This window comes from Morus notabilis, unplaced genomic scaffold, assembly GCF_000414095.1.
Source record: "Morus notabilis unplaced genomic scaffold, ASM41409v2 Scaffold1688, whole genome shotgun sequence".
Lineage (NCBI taxonomy): Eukaryota > Viridiplantae > Streptophyta > Magnoliopsida > Rosales > Moraceae > Morus > Morus notabilis.
Genome location: NW_010368044.1, coordinates 61,139 through 80,101, shown reverse-complemented (window position 1 = coordinate 80,101; position 18,963 = coordinate 61,139). Strand labels below are relative to the sequence as shown.

Below are 18,963 nucleotides of genomic sequence, written 5' to 3'. Positions count from 1 at the left end.
AAAAATATATTTTAAAATCACTCAATAGAAAAAAAAATATTAGAGAGAATGCACCATTAAAAAATAATAATTACTAATAACAAGGCGTAGAGAAATACATGCCGTAATAAAGAAATAAATAATACAGAAAAAAAAAATTTTAGGGAAAAAGCAAAAAAAAAAAAAATTACAGGACTAAAAAAATGGTGAGGGCGTGTATGGTTTCGATCAAAAAGGGAAGAAACAAAAACAAGACCAAAATGAATAAATAAATAAGTTTTAGAATAAAATGAACAAAAACAAAAAAAAAAGTTTCAAGGTAAAAATTAAAAAAAAAAGAAAAAAGAGGACTAAAATAGAGAAATAAATAATTTTTTGGGCAAAAAGTAAAAAAAAAATATAGGACTAAAAAAAGAGGGGGCGGGGGGTTACGGTTTTGATCAAAACATGAAGAATAGATAATTTTTTAAGACAAAATATAAAAAGAAAAAAAAATAAAACAAAGGACTAAAAAAAAAAGGTAAGGGGGAGTTTAGACCAAAGTATTGAAATCCCTTTTTGGTCAAACCGTGCAATATTATTCACACTTATATATATAAAGATGGATTACACACACACACAAGGAAGCAGCGCTAGCTACTTAGAGCATAAATAGACTGAAATTCTCTTCATGCGTGGCTTGTTCAATCAGCTTATAATCCACGAAAAACAAGTTCCAAATATGTTGATCTTTACCAAGTGGCCGTATCTTCTCTGTTTCGTTTTGTGGAGTTGCTTTGGACTCCTTACATGTACTTCTGATAATCCTCCACTGGATCCTGACGAACGTAAGTATGAACCAGTTCTTTTTTTCTTTTTTTTTTTCACACAGATCAATTATATATCAGCTTTTAATAATTTTATATTTCAGGAACATATAATATATATATATATATATATATATGTTTCATTTTGAGAAAAAAGTGAAATAAGGATCCAGCTATTAGCGCAAGCGACCATATATATATATACATATATATATATATATGTATATATGTATGTATACATACATATATAATTCCTATACCAACTAGTTTTCCATCGATAAAACTTATTGCCATCATTTATATTTATTGTTATTTTTTATTCTTGTTTTTTATCCTCCATTTATCTTTTGTTTTGTTCATCTCTCTCTTAGCTCGGCATTTTAACTCCTTAAACTTTGTGGTGGTTCTAAATTAGTTTTCTTTACGTATGGTTGTTAAATTTTAAAATTATTGTTGGCTTATTTCTTAACAACTTAAATTTTTAGGATGTATTAGTAAACTAACATGGTCTCAGAGCGAGAGATTCTGAGTTTAAATTTCTGTAATTATACTCTTTATTCTCTTTTAAATTGACACACATGTTGGGTTTTTAATATATATCGGGCTTAAATATTTACGTGGGGCTTTTCAATTAATTTACCCATATGATTGCTCATTATTTAGTGCACACGTGAGGGGGAGTGTTAAAGAATAAAACTATTGTTGGCCAACCTCCTAATAGCTTAAGCTTCTGAGATGGATTGGTAAACTAACAATGACAATGTAAATTAAGGTGATGCTCTTAGCCAATTGCCTGTTTTTGCATATAAAATTTCCAGAGATTGCCTACCTAGTTTAGTTAAAAAAGTTCAAGTAATTTGCAATCATGAAATCCTTTCATTTAAACAGTCTATCTAATGTCACGGGCCGGGCCAAATCTCCACACCACACCATGGAGAGGCTTGGTCAACCCTAGGGGTGAGAATGGGCGGGACGGGGGCGGCTATGCTCCCGCCACCCCATTACCCTACTCCTATTTTGTTCCCTATACCCGCTTCTAAATTTGTCTAAGATCGGGGTCAGAGAATCTCCACTGAGAAAACTATTCTCATACCCTACTCATTTACTCATTAAGAAAGAAAAATTAAAAAAATCTCATAATATATTATAAAACTCAAAGCAAGCATCATTAGATTAACTATAACATTTAGGAACATACTCATTAATGTCTCATAAAATTATTTATAACAGATATTGATTAGTCAGTTGTAAATCATCAAATTAACTAATGATGAACTAAATTTTGTCAGTGATAAACCAACAAACTAACGAGTGATAAACTAAAATTAATCAAAACAAATACTATTTTATAAAACTTCGACCCCCTTTTTTTTTGAAAATAAACCCCTAAAAAACTAGCCATTCACTCCCAAATCCCTAATAATAGATAAACATCAAAATGACAACTCCACATTGTCCATATACTCTGTGTCCATCATGTCCATCATGCAAATAGATAGGAGAGCTAGAAAAAAAAATGGCAAAGGCAGTCTTCAAAGAATTTTCAATTTTGTCGTCTTCCAATTATTCCATTGTCGATCGGGAGTAAGACTATGACCCTCACGTTTATGACCCTTTTATTTATTAACAGCCACAAAACTTTCCGTGATTTCGTTTTGTCTTGAGAGTGATGAAGAACGAAAATTGGTACACGTATTGCCATACATAAAGTTAATAAGATGCTAGATATATTCTATCCAATTACATTTTTTTTTTTAAAATATAACAACATATCATGTAGAAATACGAAACATATATAACATGATATTTATCTGACATAACACACTTACGTCTAATACGACACAAAGAAATTTAGTTATCCGACTATTGTTACACATTTCTAACATTCACATTACGGTCAAATGACTAAATTAAAGGTACTTAACAATAAGTTAAGCTAACTAAATTTCTTAGTAGTGTTGCACTTTTTTAATGACTGCGTAAGGTTAAATAACAAAAGCGTAGTGCCGGAGAACTAAGGCTCCGTTCATTTCGCTGATTCGAGTTTAGAATTTGAGTTTTGCTACAGTAAAAAGCTCTCACAAATAATCACATCTAACTTTTTTGCTACAGTAAAAAGCTCTAACATAAAATCACATCTCAATTTGAATTAAAAACTCGAATCAGAGAACTAAACGGACCCTAAAGATGTTTGAGTATTCGTTGCATTAAAAACAATATCTATCTAATTAACACGTCTCATTAAAAATTAATTAATTTGCAGTGAAAACTCTCCAGCAAGTTGCCGCTACAATGGAGGCCGCCGGATCTGACTTGAAGTTTGAAAGCAACAATACTTGTGACTTCAAGAGACCCGAGACGAACAGCACCATTGAGTGTACCTGCCTCGACACTTACTGCCATATCACGGTGTTGTACGTCTAACCTTCTCTTAATTAATTTAGGGATAAAATAATTTTAGTATCTTTATTCTAAGTAAACATGCTTTTATATCCTGTGTTTTTTAAAATATTAAGGGACTGTTCGGCAGCCTCTTTTTTGAGTCAAAAACTCAAAAAAAGCAATTTGAGTTACAATTTTATTTAAGTTCGTATTCTTTTAAGTTTGAACTCGAGTTTGAGACTAAAACTCGATTAAAGTTTCCCATTCAACTCGAGTTCAGAAACTCGAACTCAAATTAATGAACAATATTTTTTCTATTCTTAAAAATGTTATAACTTTTTCGTTTTAATTCTGATTGAGATGATTTTTTTTCTATGCGTTCACAACGAAAAGACGAATAAAACTTCACCTATATATTGTATTAAAATTTTTCATCAGCATTGAGTTTTGATTAAAATACTATATAAATTTAACTTCAAGTTTTGACTCATTCAAACACAAACTAAAAAATATTCTTATCTCAAACCATAACTCAAATATACACAACTAAATACAAACTCAAGTTATAACTACAACTACAACTCAAGTCATAACTCAAACTCAATTCAAAATTTACACTCAAGTTACCTAACTCAAAAACGCCAAAAGAACATGTATCTTGTGTAATCTAACGTTATGAAAAACATTTTTTTTAGTATCCCAAATTGATTTTTAAGACATAAAATATCCTTTTTACTCTTTATTTAATTAATAAAAAATTAATAAATTTTAAGAAAATTCTGAAAATATTATAAAAGATTTAAATATTATAAAAATGGGTAGATAAAAAAAAAATTAAATGCAATAACCTATTCTTACTTCTTCTACCTCAATCCAGATGAAGAAAAACTGAAATCAACACAAACTTCAACAACGCAGATCAAATTGAAGCTCAAAACTTCAGCAAGACAAATGGGACAATGACTGTTCTTTGTTTATCATTATAAGTTTTTACTTTCGTTCATCCCCCACAAGATACCAGTTTGACAGCCGCACAACCCAGATCTACCCAGCCGCACAACCCAGATCCATTCCCTCCCTTCAGATCTACACCTTACTGTTCAGTCCATGCCCCGTCTCGCTGTTCTGCTCAATCCCATCCAATGCCTCCACTCAGACTCAGGCCCAACCTCACCGCTAAGATTCAATCCGCCAGTCTTGCCCAGCCCAAACCATGCACTAGTTCCGCCAAGATCCACGAGTAACCCCACGACAAACATGTTTCTTTTTTTTTTTTTTAGATTGTTCGATTCTTGAGACCCATTTCTTTGTGGGTCAGATGCGCTGGCGAGGGGAGGGGCTGGGACGGCACCGACGGAGCCAGCATGAGGTGGTGACAGCAGCGACGGTGGTGAGAGCCAGCATGAGTTGGGCACGATGTGGGCGGGTTGCGGGGGACAGAGGGTATGCTGAGGATGGGCCGTGAGGGGAGGGACGATTAGAAGGGTTGGTCGGCGGAATCCAGGCACTAGGTTCCGATGATGGTGGGTCGGCGGCGCATTCTCAGATCGACTTCTGTGTTCTTAGGGAAAAAAGGACCTTTTATAATTTTCTTTTTCTTAAGTTTTTAAATGTTTCAAATTAGATAAAAAAAAATATTAATTTATATTTAATTAATAAGAGGGTAAAAATGATATTTTATGTCTCAAAAATGAGTACTAGAGCATAAAAAACAATATTTTTTAAAACGTCAAAATATCGTTTAACACAGAGTATTAAAAATATATTTCGTATAATACATGATACTATGATTTTATCTCATTAATTTATATGTATTAACCTTACATTGCAATATTTTTCGGTACAATTAATGAAGAACAAAGGTTAGCATGATGATTTATTATATATTACTTCCTACTAGATCTCTGTTTGGCACTGTGGCAATATATATATATATATATATATATATATTGCAATTAGTTTCTTTACCAATTAGTGAAGATCAAAGTCAGACATTCACTTGTTGTTTCTTGGAGATCATGTATTTCTTTTTTTTTTTTTTTTTCATAATAAGATATATTTTTTTCGATTGAGTTTTATTATTTGAGGGTTTTAATGAGGCATTTTTTTTTCTACTATATATTTTGAACAAAAATCTTTTTATATATTTATGTTTTTCGTTTTTAATTCTGTTGATGGATTTATGAGCATTTTCGAACCTTTTTTTCCCTCCAGTTCATTTGGTAGAACTTCTTTTATATATGTATGTGAATTCATAATTAAATCGCTAATTTGGGAATCCATTTTGATTCCTCTTACTATATGCTCATTTGAAAAGGGGGAAAAAAAAGGTGAGCCCATCTAATAATGATCAGTTTTAGAGTACTATTTGATTAATTTACTAGGAACTCATATACATTGAAATGATCTATCTATCTATATATAATACAAGTGTGTGTGTGTGTGTATAATGTTCTTCTTGCTCAACAGATCTCTGAAAGGCTTTAGTCTAAAAGGCAGGATTCCAAGCGAAATTGCCAACCTCAAACATCTTGGAAAGCTGTAAGACCGTTTTTCATGAATGCATTACTCTTCTAACTATTTTCCATCAAAGTACTGCTACGCTAGACCACGTGAGTGGTTCTGTACTTCCTTTTAAATTTCTTCTGAAGTTTTTTAGTGAGACAAATGGGTTATTGGTCTCGGCTTGATCTTTTGGAAAGTCCTCCCCACTTAGTTTATAGTTTTTTTTTTTTTTTTTTTTTTTTTTTTTTTTTTTTTTTTTTTCTGCTAAGGCCCCATTTAGCTCTGTTTCGTTTGCAAGTTTGAATCAATCTTTTTAATTTGAACTGTAAAATATGAAGTGTAATCAAAATTGATGTCCGTAAATACAAGTTGAAAACAAGAGTATGTGAGATTCGAGTTTTCAATTCGAATTGAGATGTGACATTTTTTTAGAGCGTTTCACTGTAGCAGAAAAAGTTAAATGTGACATTTTCTGAGTGTTTTTTACTGTAAAAACATAAAACTGAAAACTCAAATCGTTGAAATGAACAATGCCTAAATAGTCTGAAATTTTCAAATTGTAAAAGGTGGATTTGGGATTCTCCAATTGGAATTGCACTTTAAAGTCCGAGTAGCATTCCTACTTTTGTTTCCAAACACCCATTTGAATCACTGGTTGATGTACACTGCAATTCATGAGTGTTTAAACCAATGAACTAAATGCACACCAAGCTAATTGGTTTTTTGGATGGCTTATTATGGATTTTATATTATTTTTGTTCAATTGTAAGAATATTAGTGGAGCGGGCTTTACATAGGGTAGAAATTTCAGTGGAGAAATTGTACTCTATTTAAAATTTATGCTAGTAAACAACCAATTTACCATGTATAAAAATTAATAGGTTTTTTATGTTTTGAATTTTGAAATTTTCAATTTTATCATTTTTTTTTCTCTTTCTCTTTAGATCACATTTTCTCTCTTTTCTCTCTATCTGTCATTTGTGAATTTACTTTTCTCTCTCTCATCGCCAGCCGTAAATTTAAAATTTACAGTGTAAATTTATGATTTACCATCAAAATATAGATTGTGTTTCTTAGTAAATCATGGATTTATAATGTAAATCTAGGATTTTCTATCAGAACACAATTTCTGTTTTTTCGTAAATCTTAAATTTACATGGTAAATTATTAGATCACATATTGTGTTTATTTATAAATTTTTAGATTTATAGTGCAAAGAGCGAAGAGATAGAGAGAGCCAAAATAAATTTTAAAATTTCATTTCCTTTTCTAATTACGAGCATTTTTGAAATATTAATTTAGTGTAAATGACCTATTAAAATTATTTACTAACTAATTATAAACCTTAATTGAAATGTACTAAAATTCTTTAACCTTACCTATTTATTTTTATTATCCCTCTAGTTATACCTATTTCTCTCAATCACCCATCTCACCGGATGCCACTAATTAATTGGAGTGTACTATAAGATTCTTTGACCTCGTAGTATTGCCCCCTTTCACGAGGATTTAAGCGCCTTTTTTATTATTTATTTATTTATTATTATTATTTTTTGCAGTGATCTGACCCGCAACAACCTTTATGGCTCGCTTCCAACAGAGTGGACTAGATTGAAAAACTTGAGTTACATGTAAGCAAAATTATATGGTTCTTGTTCAATTATGTGTGTGTATATAGGATTAATTTTATAAATGTCTCATGCTTCTGAATTTTAAAAAGGGTTATTTTGCTCATTGAAATTTGAAAAGTGATTCAAAGCATCTCTTCTTTCATAAATACCCCATGAGTTATTAATTTTTTGTCAAGTTTTTTCCTAATCTTTTAAAAAATTGAGAAAAAGTTGACACAAGTATAATAATTTAAGAGATAAGTTGGCTTAAAATTAATAGTTTGAGGGACATTTTTAAAAATATAAATAGTATCACATCATCACATTATTAGTTTTAAATATGTGGAGTACCTTGAATTAGAATACATTATTAATGGGATAAAATAAATCCTTTTTGAAATTCAGGGCGCATTTATAAAATTAATCCATATATATTTAGTGTAGTAGGAGCTAACCCTTCGAACTTTCTTTGCCCTTCTCTCTCACAATTTTTTTTTCTGTTAAATGTATGCAGTTCTCTTACTGCCAATCTCTTATCGGGAGAAATTCCAAAGGAGTGGGGAAACTTCACTAATCTCGCTTACTTGTAATGCTTCGATTGATAAAATTATCGTACCTCAAGTTTTCTTTGTTTTTGGCTTTTATCTTTATTGCCATTCACTTGAAACTGATTATCAATTTGCAGAAGCCTAGAAGCCAATAATTTCTCTGGTACTGTCCCTGAAGAGCTTGGGAAATTGGTCAACCTAACAGATTTGTAAGTCATATATATGTGTGTATCTATATATATATATATATATAAGAGTACCTTTATAGTTTCTTCATGAATAAGTTTATTAGAACTCGGTTGGTAACTTTGTGCACTGAATTTCATATATTATTAGGATACTCTCCTCCAATAAATTTGTGGGATCGTTGCCGAAGACACTTGTTAACCTGAAGAAGTTGAAGAATCTGTAAAGCTCTGATTGAATTATCTAATGCATATTTAATCGTCTTGCATGTTTTAAGATACATTGATATTGTTTATCCTTGGCTACATGGGCAGGAGGATAAATGATAATAATTTTGAAGGTAGTATACCAGAATTTATTGGAAAATTGACTGAGCTCGGAAGATTGTAAGATATTTCTCAATGATATACCTGATTAATCCTAAAATTAATAATTAGCACTTTCATATCTAATTTGTTGCATTATTACAATAAAATGAAGGGAAATGACTGCAACCGGAATGAAGGGACCGATCCCTGCTGACATCTTTCTCAATTTACCAAAGTTAAAGGATGTGTGAGTAAATTAAACTTTGTTGAACTAGCTTTATTACCATGTGAATTAAAGGAGTGATGAGAACTGATTTGTCCTTTAATGTTTTATTTATTATTATTATTATTATTATTGTTTATTTTTTTGGTAGGAGGATAACTGATATGGAGGGAGTGAATGCTTTTCCTACATTTAACAACACTAAGAAAATAGAACACTTGTATGTAGCATACAAATTTTTAAAAAAAAAATGTTTATTATTATTTTTTAATATTTACTTCAAATTATGTGCTCCAAAGAATTTAATGAGGAAATATTGAATCTGTCTTCAGGATTTTGAGAAACTTGAATTTATCTGGACCAATCCCATTTGATATCTGGCAAAAGGACACCGATGATGACAAAGATGATGATCGTGAGATGCTGTAAGTTTTTATTAGAGTTGTTACGTTGCTTTAAAATTGTGTATAATATTAACTGGGATAAATTTTACAAATTGCTCTAAATTATTTCACTTGTGTTAACACGTCTCTCAAACTTTAAAACCCCTTAATCATTTATAACTCGTCTTTAATTTATTCCTCATAAACTTTGAAACGTGTTAGTTTTTGGATTGAATGGTAGAGTTGTCTTAATTTAGGAGTTAATGCATGCTATTCCCTCCAAAAAATTAGTTAGGCGCTAACTCTTAGATATATTCTCCTAAGAACAGTTATTCAAAAGCAAGAAAACAAGAAGGAAAAAAAAGTAGAACACTAGAATTCAATTGAATTAGTTGACAGTTTTAAGAAGAATTATTTTTATAAATGACTCTTAAAATATGGACTCTTTTTCAGAGTGCTCTCGATTTTATAAAACAGTTCAAAACATCTTCAAAGTATAAAAATTAAAAGATCATTTAAGACGCCATTCTTCATCCACCCTGTCTATTATTCTAACATAATTATTGACGTGGCATGTTGTTAATGATAAATGATGTTTTGTTGACATGTCATGTATTAAAAATTAATTAAAGCCATCAAGTTCTAATTAAATATATCAAGATGACTAATAATAAAAAAAAATTATTTGAAAAAACAAAATTCTATTTTTCTCTCTTTCGTCCTCTTCTCCCTCTTCCTCTTATCTCTCTACAAAATAGGATGTCGTTGTCGTTGGTGACACACTAACGTCAGAGAGCTCAAGGAGTTGTGGCTGTCTCGATTGTCACAATGACGCTCCGGCGCTCACATGTTTGTCGGTCCGTGATAGAGCTAGCTGGCTTAGGATGGGGCGCTGGCGAGGGGTGGGAATGTGTGATAGGGGCGGCTATAGAATTATAAGCTTAATCAAATCTAGGGGTTTTTTTTTATTATTTTAATTTCAATATAAATTTAAATAGGGGCTGAGATTAGATGTATTAGATCAAAGGGTGATATTAACTAGGGTATTAGTTTTCTATTAGTATTTTTTCATAATTTTTTTAAGCCTTTAGTGGCAATGCCACATTATCACATCCGTCTAAATTACACACAGAAGTAGAAAGAAAATGTATTTTGAATGATTTTCTATATATCATGTGGTGTTTTGAATGGTTTTAAAAAATCAGGAACACTTTGAAAAAGGTACATACTTTAACGGGGTATTTATGAAAATAATCTTTTTAGGAAAATGATAAATTATACCTCTTCGCGTATATCGCCTGTGTCAGTCATGTCTAAAAAAATATTTTAAAGTTTAGAAGTTAAATTTGGAGATGTATATTATACATCAAGAAACAAAAGAGATACATTTCAAAATTCGGGATACATGTTGGCATAAATAACATAGTCCGGGGAGATTCATAAAATTTACCTACTAACTATTATGGGCGTGGAAAACTTTTAAGTTTCAATGTGTGTGTATGTATTTTTTGTTGGTATTTTGATTTAACATTGCAAGAGGGAGACAATCCATTTAAACTAACAAAATATATAGAAGCAAAAAAAAAAAAAAGAACAAAAGACTAATACAAAAGAAAAGAAAATGGAATTAGAGGTACACATCATATTGCAAAAGATCAGTAAATATATATATATATATGTAAATATATATTTTCACTGAAAAATATTGCAAGACAGACATCAGAGTACTAGGAAGCTTTGGAAGGGAATTGGTATTTTAATGGGTGCCAAATTATTATGTATTAGTTTCACTATAATACTAATTGTCTCCTTTCAATTTATTCACAAAAATATATATAGTATTACTATATATCTAGATAATGTATCATTATAAGGACATGAATTAATAACCACCTAGCTACTTGAACTTCCTTCCCCAAACATAACCCCTACAATTTCAAAAAAGAAAAAAAAAATCCAAGAGGAATATTTGCAAATGATCTAACTTCCTAATTAATTATATCCATGGACAAAATAGTTCCATATGTTGATGAGGAAAAAAAAAAAAACTGTCTGTATAATATATGACCTTAGAGTCAGGATCTGTAGATAACGATTAACTTCCAGCTAATACAACGGTTATCTATTTTTAGGAAGGCAGCCACAAGCTATTACAATAATATGATCCACTGAAGTGGTTGAATTGGTACTAATTAATTGGATCTTAATTAATTAGAGAGCTCCTAATAATGGAGAATATTAATAGCAGATTATTCACACGAGTTTACGCGTTCTTTCTTCATGTTTACATTAATATTCATCTAGTTCTGGTCACCTGATCTTTGGTTGGTTAGACAAGATTCCAGGTGATATAAATTCTTTTCTATATAATATTTTTAACGATTAAAAGTTAATGTTTTGTGATTGTTAAATTTTCCCAGAGACTTGAGTTTCAATAATCTCGAAGGAGAACTACCTGACAATGTAACCACCCCACTGAAATTTACGTAAGCATACCGATTGGAACAATTTAATCCAAGTTTCTTACATTTCTTAGAGAGGGAGAGTTTAATATTTCTTTATTCCCTTACATTCTGGTCATTTAGAGCCAATGTGAAACTATATATATATATATATTTTATTTTTTTGGGTTGAATAGAAGAGGACAATGTTAAACTTTAATTTCCCATGTTATTGTCAGATTTTTGGGTGGCAACAAGCTAAGTGGAAGTATACCAGACTTATTCCTCGTTTATGGTGACAAATATTTTGTGTACGTTTCGAACTTAGACGACGTGCTTTTGGTGGGATTCGACTCATGTTTTTATGATTATATATTTACGAGATAGCTGTTTTTATAAGATTAAGTATGGCGTCTCTCTTTAACCTGCCTCACCCTTATCAACTGGACTAACACCAGTTGGCCAATTAAAATATCATATTAATTAAGGGTCCATTTAAAATGTATACTCAAATTATGATTTTTGATTCTGACGTTTGAAATTTAAATTTTGTGTGTGAAGAAAATGCTATAGTAGAATAAATGATTTGAGTTCGAGTATATGAAATAAACATACCCTAAAATATTGTGTCAGTACATCAGCTAAAATGTCACGTAATTTAAAATATTATAATTGAAATGACATGTATGACATCAAAAGGAAGAATGAAGGCAATATGGAAGTGTTATTTTTTTAGGCTCAAATCATCTGTTTAATTTTTAATGTCTTAATTGGTGTATAACTGATAATATTATGACATGTTATTTAATATATTTTTATATTAAAGTAAGAAAAAAATTAATTTTTACTTAAAATTTTTAAATAATGTGGCATACTCTGATTAATTCGACAATATTTTTAGACACTAAAATTAAACAAGTGATTTGAATCCTTTTTGTGTTCCACAAAATGTTTCTTCTTTAACTTACTTTTTAGACATGTTCTACAAAGTTTTATGTATCAAGTGAAGGGTCTCCTTAATCTCCTTGATACATATATCCATATATACATATATACATATATGTGTATATTTATATATAAGATGAATATTAATAATTTCCATCATAGCTAAATTTTCTCCGACTCATTATATTCCTACATATTTTAAGTTTCTATACTCATTTTCATGAGTATTAACCATATTTATGGTATCATTAATGTCAAAATTTAACTGATTTTAAACCATCTTCAGCGAATGTCAATGCCAATAGACTTTTTACTTGTACTTTTTATTGATAATTCTCTGCAGTGATCTTTCCTACAACAATTTTAACTGGTCAACTGACAACTGTTATAAGCAGAGTAGATATGGGTGAGAAACTGAATAGTCTTATGATAGTTCATTACTATATATTATCCTTCTTGCGTGTAGCTAATTTAGAATTTGTTTCCCTTTCTTCTTTCTTAAAACTGTACCGTCAGGTCTGTAAACACATATCAAAGTTCCTCAATATATATATATCATTCTCCTTATTTTGTGGTCTATTAGAGCCTCTCAAATATAATGTTATAATTAATGTGCCAATTACAAATTTAATATTTGAGTACAACAAACACTATATGATACAATGCTATTTATTGTGTTAAATTTCCTATTACTATACTTTGTGACAAATTTCTCACTAAGTATAGCAAATGGATAATTTGACATTTGATTTCTATTTATTTAAATATTTACTTTTTCATGTAATCAATGCAACTTTTATATTTTCTAATTAATAAGAGTTATTTTTACAACTTTCAAAAATGATTATGAGAAAATAAATTTAACATTTATATTGGAACAAAAATAAAAATGACATACTATATTATACTTTTTAATACTATATATACAATTAACATTAGTATGCATCTACATTGTAGATAGTCCTATATCTCGTCCTGTTACTAGCATACGAATCTTCTACGTACACATATTTGTGCGTGTGTGTATGTATACGGTGTTATTAATTCACACGTTTGCTATTCTTGATGTTAAACGACAGAAAAGTACTTCCATGCTCAGATAGACCGACCAATTGTTCAAAATGTAAGTATTGTTCTTGCTACACACGCAGACACACACATGAGTATTTGTGCTTCTCGTGCAATTATATCGATCTAAAGGGGAACATGATCAATTTTATTTCCTTATAAATAAAAGTCGAGCAGAGTAAATCCTCCATTCGAATTTATTTATTTTAAAAAAAAAAAAAAGGAAAAAAAAAAAAAAAAAAAAAAAAAAAAAATCTGAAACCAACCATAATGGCTAATGAGACAAGAAATACTAATTAAAAAAAAGGGGAATATGTGAGCTCAATTTATAGAAAATATAGAGATAGATGTGATAGTTATAGTAATAGTAATATGCGTCTAAACATCTTACCTTTTAACTCCTAATTAATGTGCCAAATAAGTTGTCATTCTTTGATTTATATGTATTATATATTTTTAAAAAGGAAACATTTTATTAAAAAGGAAAAAATAAAAAAGACGTTAGAAAACTAAAACAAAAGAGCCTAAAAAAATTAAGAAAAATAACAGCAAAAGCAAAAGCAAATAAACAAAAGTAAGAATATAACAGCAAATAAGCAACTTATATGTGAAGAAACGAAGATTAAAATTATCAAGTATCAAGTAACCTATAAAAAATGACGATTTATTATATTCATTGGTATACATATGGAAAAACAAGAAGAAAATCAGATAAACATAAGAATACAATATTACTTAGAATAAAACATAAAATTAATTAGAAAAAAAAGCAGTATGAAAAATTCTTCTGTCAACATACACACAAACACACACACACACACACACACACACATATATATATATATATATATCTATAAATTGCACGGAAATAATAAGATTTTACAAGATTTAAAATTGAATTTAACGACTCTAAAGTCTTTTTATGAAATTAATTAATTAACTTTTTTCATGACATGACCATGTCCCTTTTAATTAACATTTTAAAATTTGAACTTTTCCATGTAATATTTATAGAAATTTATATTTATAGCTTGTTTAATGAAAGAAATAATAATAAAACTATGCACTCAATCAATAATAAATGGCAACTAAAAAAATACTTCGAAAATTTTTTCAACTCTCTTATGTTTTTACTTTAATAATAGATGGCTCCATTTGAGCATAAAAAAGGCAAATGATTTTAGGCTAATTGGTGGAATAACAAATTAAAAATATGCACGCATGACATGTGACAGATCGTCAATCGCTTCACATTAACTGTGGCGGGGGCAATGAAACCATTAAAACTGGCAGTGGTAGGCTTTTATATGAAGGTGACAACGTCAATGATAAAGACACTGCTGCAATGGACTTCATTCAAACATACTGGGGATTTAGCAACACAGGAGAGTCCATGGACAACGATATGGAAGGAGACGATCAATATCGTTTCAAAAGCAGTATTGAGTATAAAGGGGATTTTGGACCCTTGTACTCTACAGCTAGAAGATCTCCCCAGTCTCTCACCTACTACGGATTTTGCCTACAAAATGGAGTTTACAAAGTGTCACTTCATTTTGCAGAGATTATATACACAGTCACGGATGACACTGAATATAACAGCCATGCGAGACGCGTATTCGACGTATATATTTAGGTATTAATTTGGATATATATATATATATATATGTAGTAATACTCACTCTTAATGAAAGTAAATATAAAAGAAATAGATGTTTATATATATATATATATATATATATAAATACATAGAAGTAAAGGACACACATAACTCACGAGTAGTCCGACCACGAGGCACTAATGGGAAGTAACATTGTGCCCTATAAGTTTCCTACTGAGTGATCGTATCCAGGAAACTACTGGAACGCTAACAATCTTGTGGATTTAAAAGGAAAGGAAAGTTGCTAGCTAGTATGTTTTGTTAAGTTGTGGAGCTCAAATATTGTTGCTTTGACAATACTTGCCTAGAGACAATATGCGGATTGACCTTAATTCACGCTAGTAATTTCGGATGCCCTAATTTCTCTTATATAAAGCTGGCACAGATTTTAGGGTTAAATATTAGAGGGGGTCAGGGAAACGTCAGAGTTAAAAAATGTAAGGTGTGTGATTTTCATTTGTAAACATCCTCATCATAGTTAATTTTTATAACTGTTGAAAGTAGACGTAACTCTCGTATTAATGATGAATTATTAAAAATCTTATGTGTTCTTACTTTTTGGTTTTTTTTTTTTTTTTTTTTTTTTTTTTGTTTTTTTTTTTTTTTCTTTTTTTTTTTGCGATTTTATCGTTCTCTAATAGGCGTCTAATTCTTAAGACGTTTTGATGTAAGCACTCTTGAACTGAAACAATTTTTTGCAGGGAAAGAGAGAGATAAAAGATTTCAATATAAATGATAAAGCCAATAGGACTGGTGAACCTGTTGTAAAAACCTTTAGTAATGTGAATGTGACGGACCACACCCTTGAGATCCGCTTGTATTGGGCCGGGAAAGGAACTACGTGCATTCCTAAAAGGGGACATTATGGTCCTCTTATATCTGCTATTTCTGTGTGTCACAGTAAGTCATTTTGATCCACTAAAAAAGTTATGTCTGTTCTTCCTTTCTACTCTAATATAATAGCGAGAAAAATTTCAACATAGAACGAGCAATATCTTTGGTCCAACGCACTTTGTCATTAGTTGCATTTGAACCCTATATAGGAAATTTTGATTCTCGTTTTACTATTGATCATAATTTATTTTTGTGCTTTTCTACTTTTCAGGTTCCAAAGATCATTGTGAAGGTGAAGAATTCTGACAGAAATATATATCTTAGTCATTTTACATTTCAGTTTCATAATGTAAATATATTATACGGTGATAATTTCTGGGTATTTGCATGCAGTACCTGAAGCAAAAAGTAGAGCATCTATTGTGATAGGTGTTGTGACTTCAGTCGTATGCTTAATCTTCTTCCTCGTCGGTCTAATCACTTGGAGAAATTATTATCTGCACAAATATAGAAGAGAAAGATCAGGTTTGTGATCGAAGATTCACTTTTAGAATGTGAAGTTGCATATATCCAAAGTTAATTTGCATGTGTCTGGTCACATTTCGAGTCTTTTGATTCACATTAACAAAATATATAAAATCCTATTTATTGCTCCGATTCCATTGTCAGACCTTACTGGGCTAGAGCTAATAAAGGGTTCCTTCACTTTGAGGAAACTAAGAGCTGCCACTAACAATTTTGATCCTGAAAACAAGATTGGAGAAGGTGGTTTTGGAATTGTTTACAAGGTATGATTGACTAATTATAGATCGGTTTTCCCTGTTACATGTTGAGCTTTCCCTGTCAATTTCAAGAATATGTAAATTAAAAAAGTGTATTAATGCCAATGCAGGGCAAATTAGTAGATGGTACAGTTATTGCAGTGAAGCAACTGTCTTCGAGATCGAAGCAAGGAAATCGTGAATTCGTGACTGAGATAGGCATGATATCCGGTTTAGAACATCCTAATCTTGTGAAGCTTTACGGATGTTGTATCGAAGGAAACCAATTACTGCTGGTATACGAGTACATGGAAAACAATTCCCTCGGCCATGCTCTTTTTGGTAAACTTGTTATCATTTAGCCTTCCTTCTGTATTGTACATTATATGAAATGCCGGTACTAAAATGCTATCGAACAGTAACACTAACATGGTATAACACAATTTAAGACAATGTGCAAAAGACACCCACAAGATTGTGTTTTATTGACATTGGCAAACTTCTTCCGATCACGGAATATCACCTTGTCATCTGATCATGGTGCAGGAACAAGTGGTCTGAAACTGGATTGGACAACAAGGCTCAACATTTGTGTTGGAATAGCCAAAGGTATTTGCTTTCTTCATGAAGGGTCGGTTCTCAAGATTGTTCATAGAGACATCAAGGCCACAAATGTGCTGCTTGATAGGGATCTTAATCCTAAGATATCGGACTTCGGTTTGGCTAAACTTCACGAAGAGGAAAACACGCATATTAGCACTCGCGTTGCTGGAACTATGTGAGTCAGATGTCTTCATAAGTTCTTACATCTTAATGCACAATGCCTCCAATAAGTAACTTCCCTACTATTCGGATCCTGATCTATTTGCTTCTCTTGTTAGAGGATATATGGCTCCAGAGTACGCACTATGGGGTTATCTCACCGAAAAAGCAGATGTATACAGCTTTGGAGTGGTCGCATTAGAAATTGTTAGTGGGAAATGCAATACAAGCTACAGACCTCAAAATAATTGTGTTTGCCTTCTTGATTATGTAAGTTAGGAGAATGTCTGTTTCTAATGTTCCTGCATGATTTCAAGGCTGTCCATATATATGTAGATGTGCATATAATGCTTGTAATTTTGGTGCGTCTAGTCTTTGATAATTAGTTCATTATTCTCTTGCAGGCTTTTGTTTTGCAAAAGAAAGGAGACTTGTTGCAGATAATGGACGAAAAATTGGGAAGTGAATTCAACGAGGAAGAGGCCAAAAGAATAATCAAAATTGCCCTTTTGTGCACAAATGCCTCTCCAGCGCTAAGGCCTACGATGTCGGAAGTGGTCAGCATGCTCGAAGGAAATACCGTAGTTAAGGAACTGATCTCGGATCCTGGAATTTATGGTGATGAGTATGGAAATGATTTGAGATTTAAACCACTCAAAGCTTACCACCAACAAGTTCAGAAGAAGAACAATGAAGCAGAAAAACAGGGCAAAAATTCTAATTCGGACGCATTACAAACCGAACCTTCCACAAGTACTTCTGCACATGATCTCTACCCTATAAATCCTGAATCCTTGACCATTTCAGGCCAAGATCTCTACCAGATCAATACGGAATCCGTGACCATAAGTGACAGTTCTACTTTCATGTCACATCATAGTTCTTGAACTCCATACTAAGATCCGCAGAAGAGCAAATGGCTGCATTAATCTTAATACATCTTTCTTTCTTTATTATTTAAAGAATTAACTTAAGTGTTGCACAATAAACGAACCGAAGATATACACATGTGATAGGATACTAAACATTTTTTTTTTTTTTTTTTTTTCTGAAAATGGATACTAAATATTCTTCGTTAGGCTCCATATACGGTGACCAAACATTTATTTGTCCGACTGTACTGTAGAACGTTTTGTCATAATTAAAGCTTTCATTTATAAGACGTTGATCTGTTACTTTTCTTTTGTAGTTTTTTGTTTCGACGTTTTGCTGTGAGCCTTTGGGCCTATCTAATGGAGAATTTATTTTTTAGTGTGCATGAATTTAGATATTTATTTTTTATTTTTGATAAATATTTATTTATTAATTTAATTATTTAATTAAAAAGATTACAAATCAAGAATAAAAGATAAAAATCAGGATTCGTATACTTTTAAGAGATATTTATGAGGATTACTCTTTCTATTTTATATTGATTTTGTTTCTTTTAAAATATTTAAAGTGGAATGCGGGGAAACAGGATAAATTTTAGTGAATGTGAACCTAATTCGGATGTGTTGATAATTTTTTTATGTCTTCCAAATCTAAATTTGATGGTGGGAACTGAGAATTGAAAGAAAGAA

The 18,963-nt window shown here is 31.0% G+C and overlaps 1 protein-coding gene across 1 annotated transcript; it reads left to right on the top strand.

Annotated features, from left to right (window-relative positions):
- The first annotated feature begins 614 nt into the window (after positions 1 to 614).
- On the top strand, positions 615 to 18,582 carry LOC21387047 (probable LRR receptor-like serine/threonine-protein kinase At1g29720). Its single transcript, XM_024176065.1, is given in 25 exon segments — positions 615 to 806; positions 3,049 to 3,199; positions 5,637 to 5,708; positions 7,232 to 7,303; positions 7,797 to 7,868; positions 7,968 to 8,039; positions 8,167 to 8,238; positions 8,331 to 8,402; positions 8,497 to 8,571; positions 8,699 to 8,767; positions 8,880 to 8,972; positions 11,351 to 11,416; positions 11,611 to 11,682; positions 12,660 to 12,722; positions 12,833 to 12,890; positions 13,367 to 13,439; positions 14,620 to 15,020; positions 15,746 to 15,944; positions 16,150 to 16,170; positions 16,272 to 16,403; positions 16,548 to 16,666; positions 16,771 to 16,981; positions 17,186 to 17,417; positions 17,521 to 17,671; positions 17,806 to 18,582. Coding segments are annotated over 25 exon segments (3,258 nt in total). The 5' UTR covers positions 615 to 649; the 3' UTR covers positions 18,289 to 18,582.
- Positions 18,583 to 18,963: the final 381 nt, after the last annotated feature.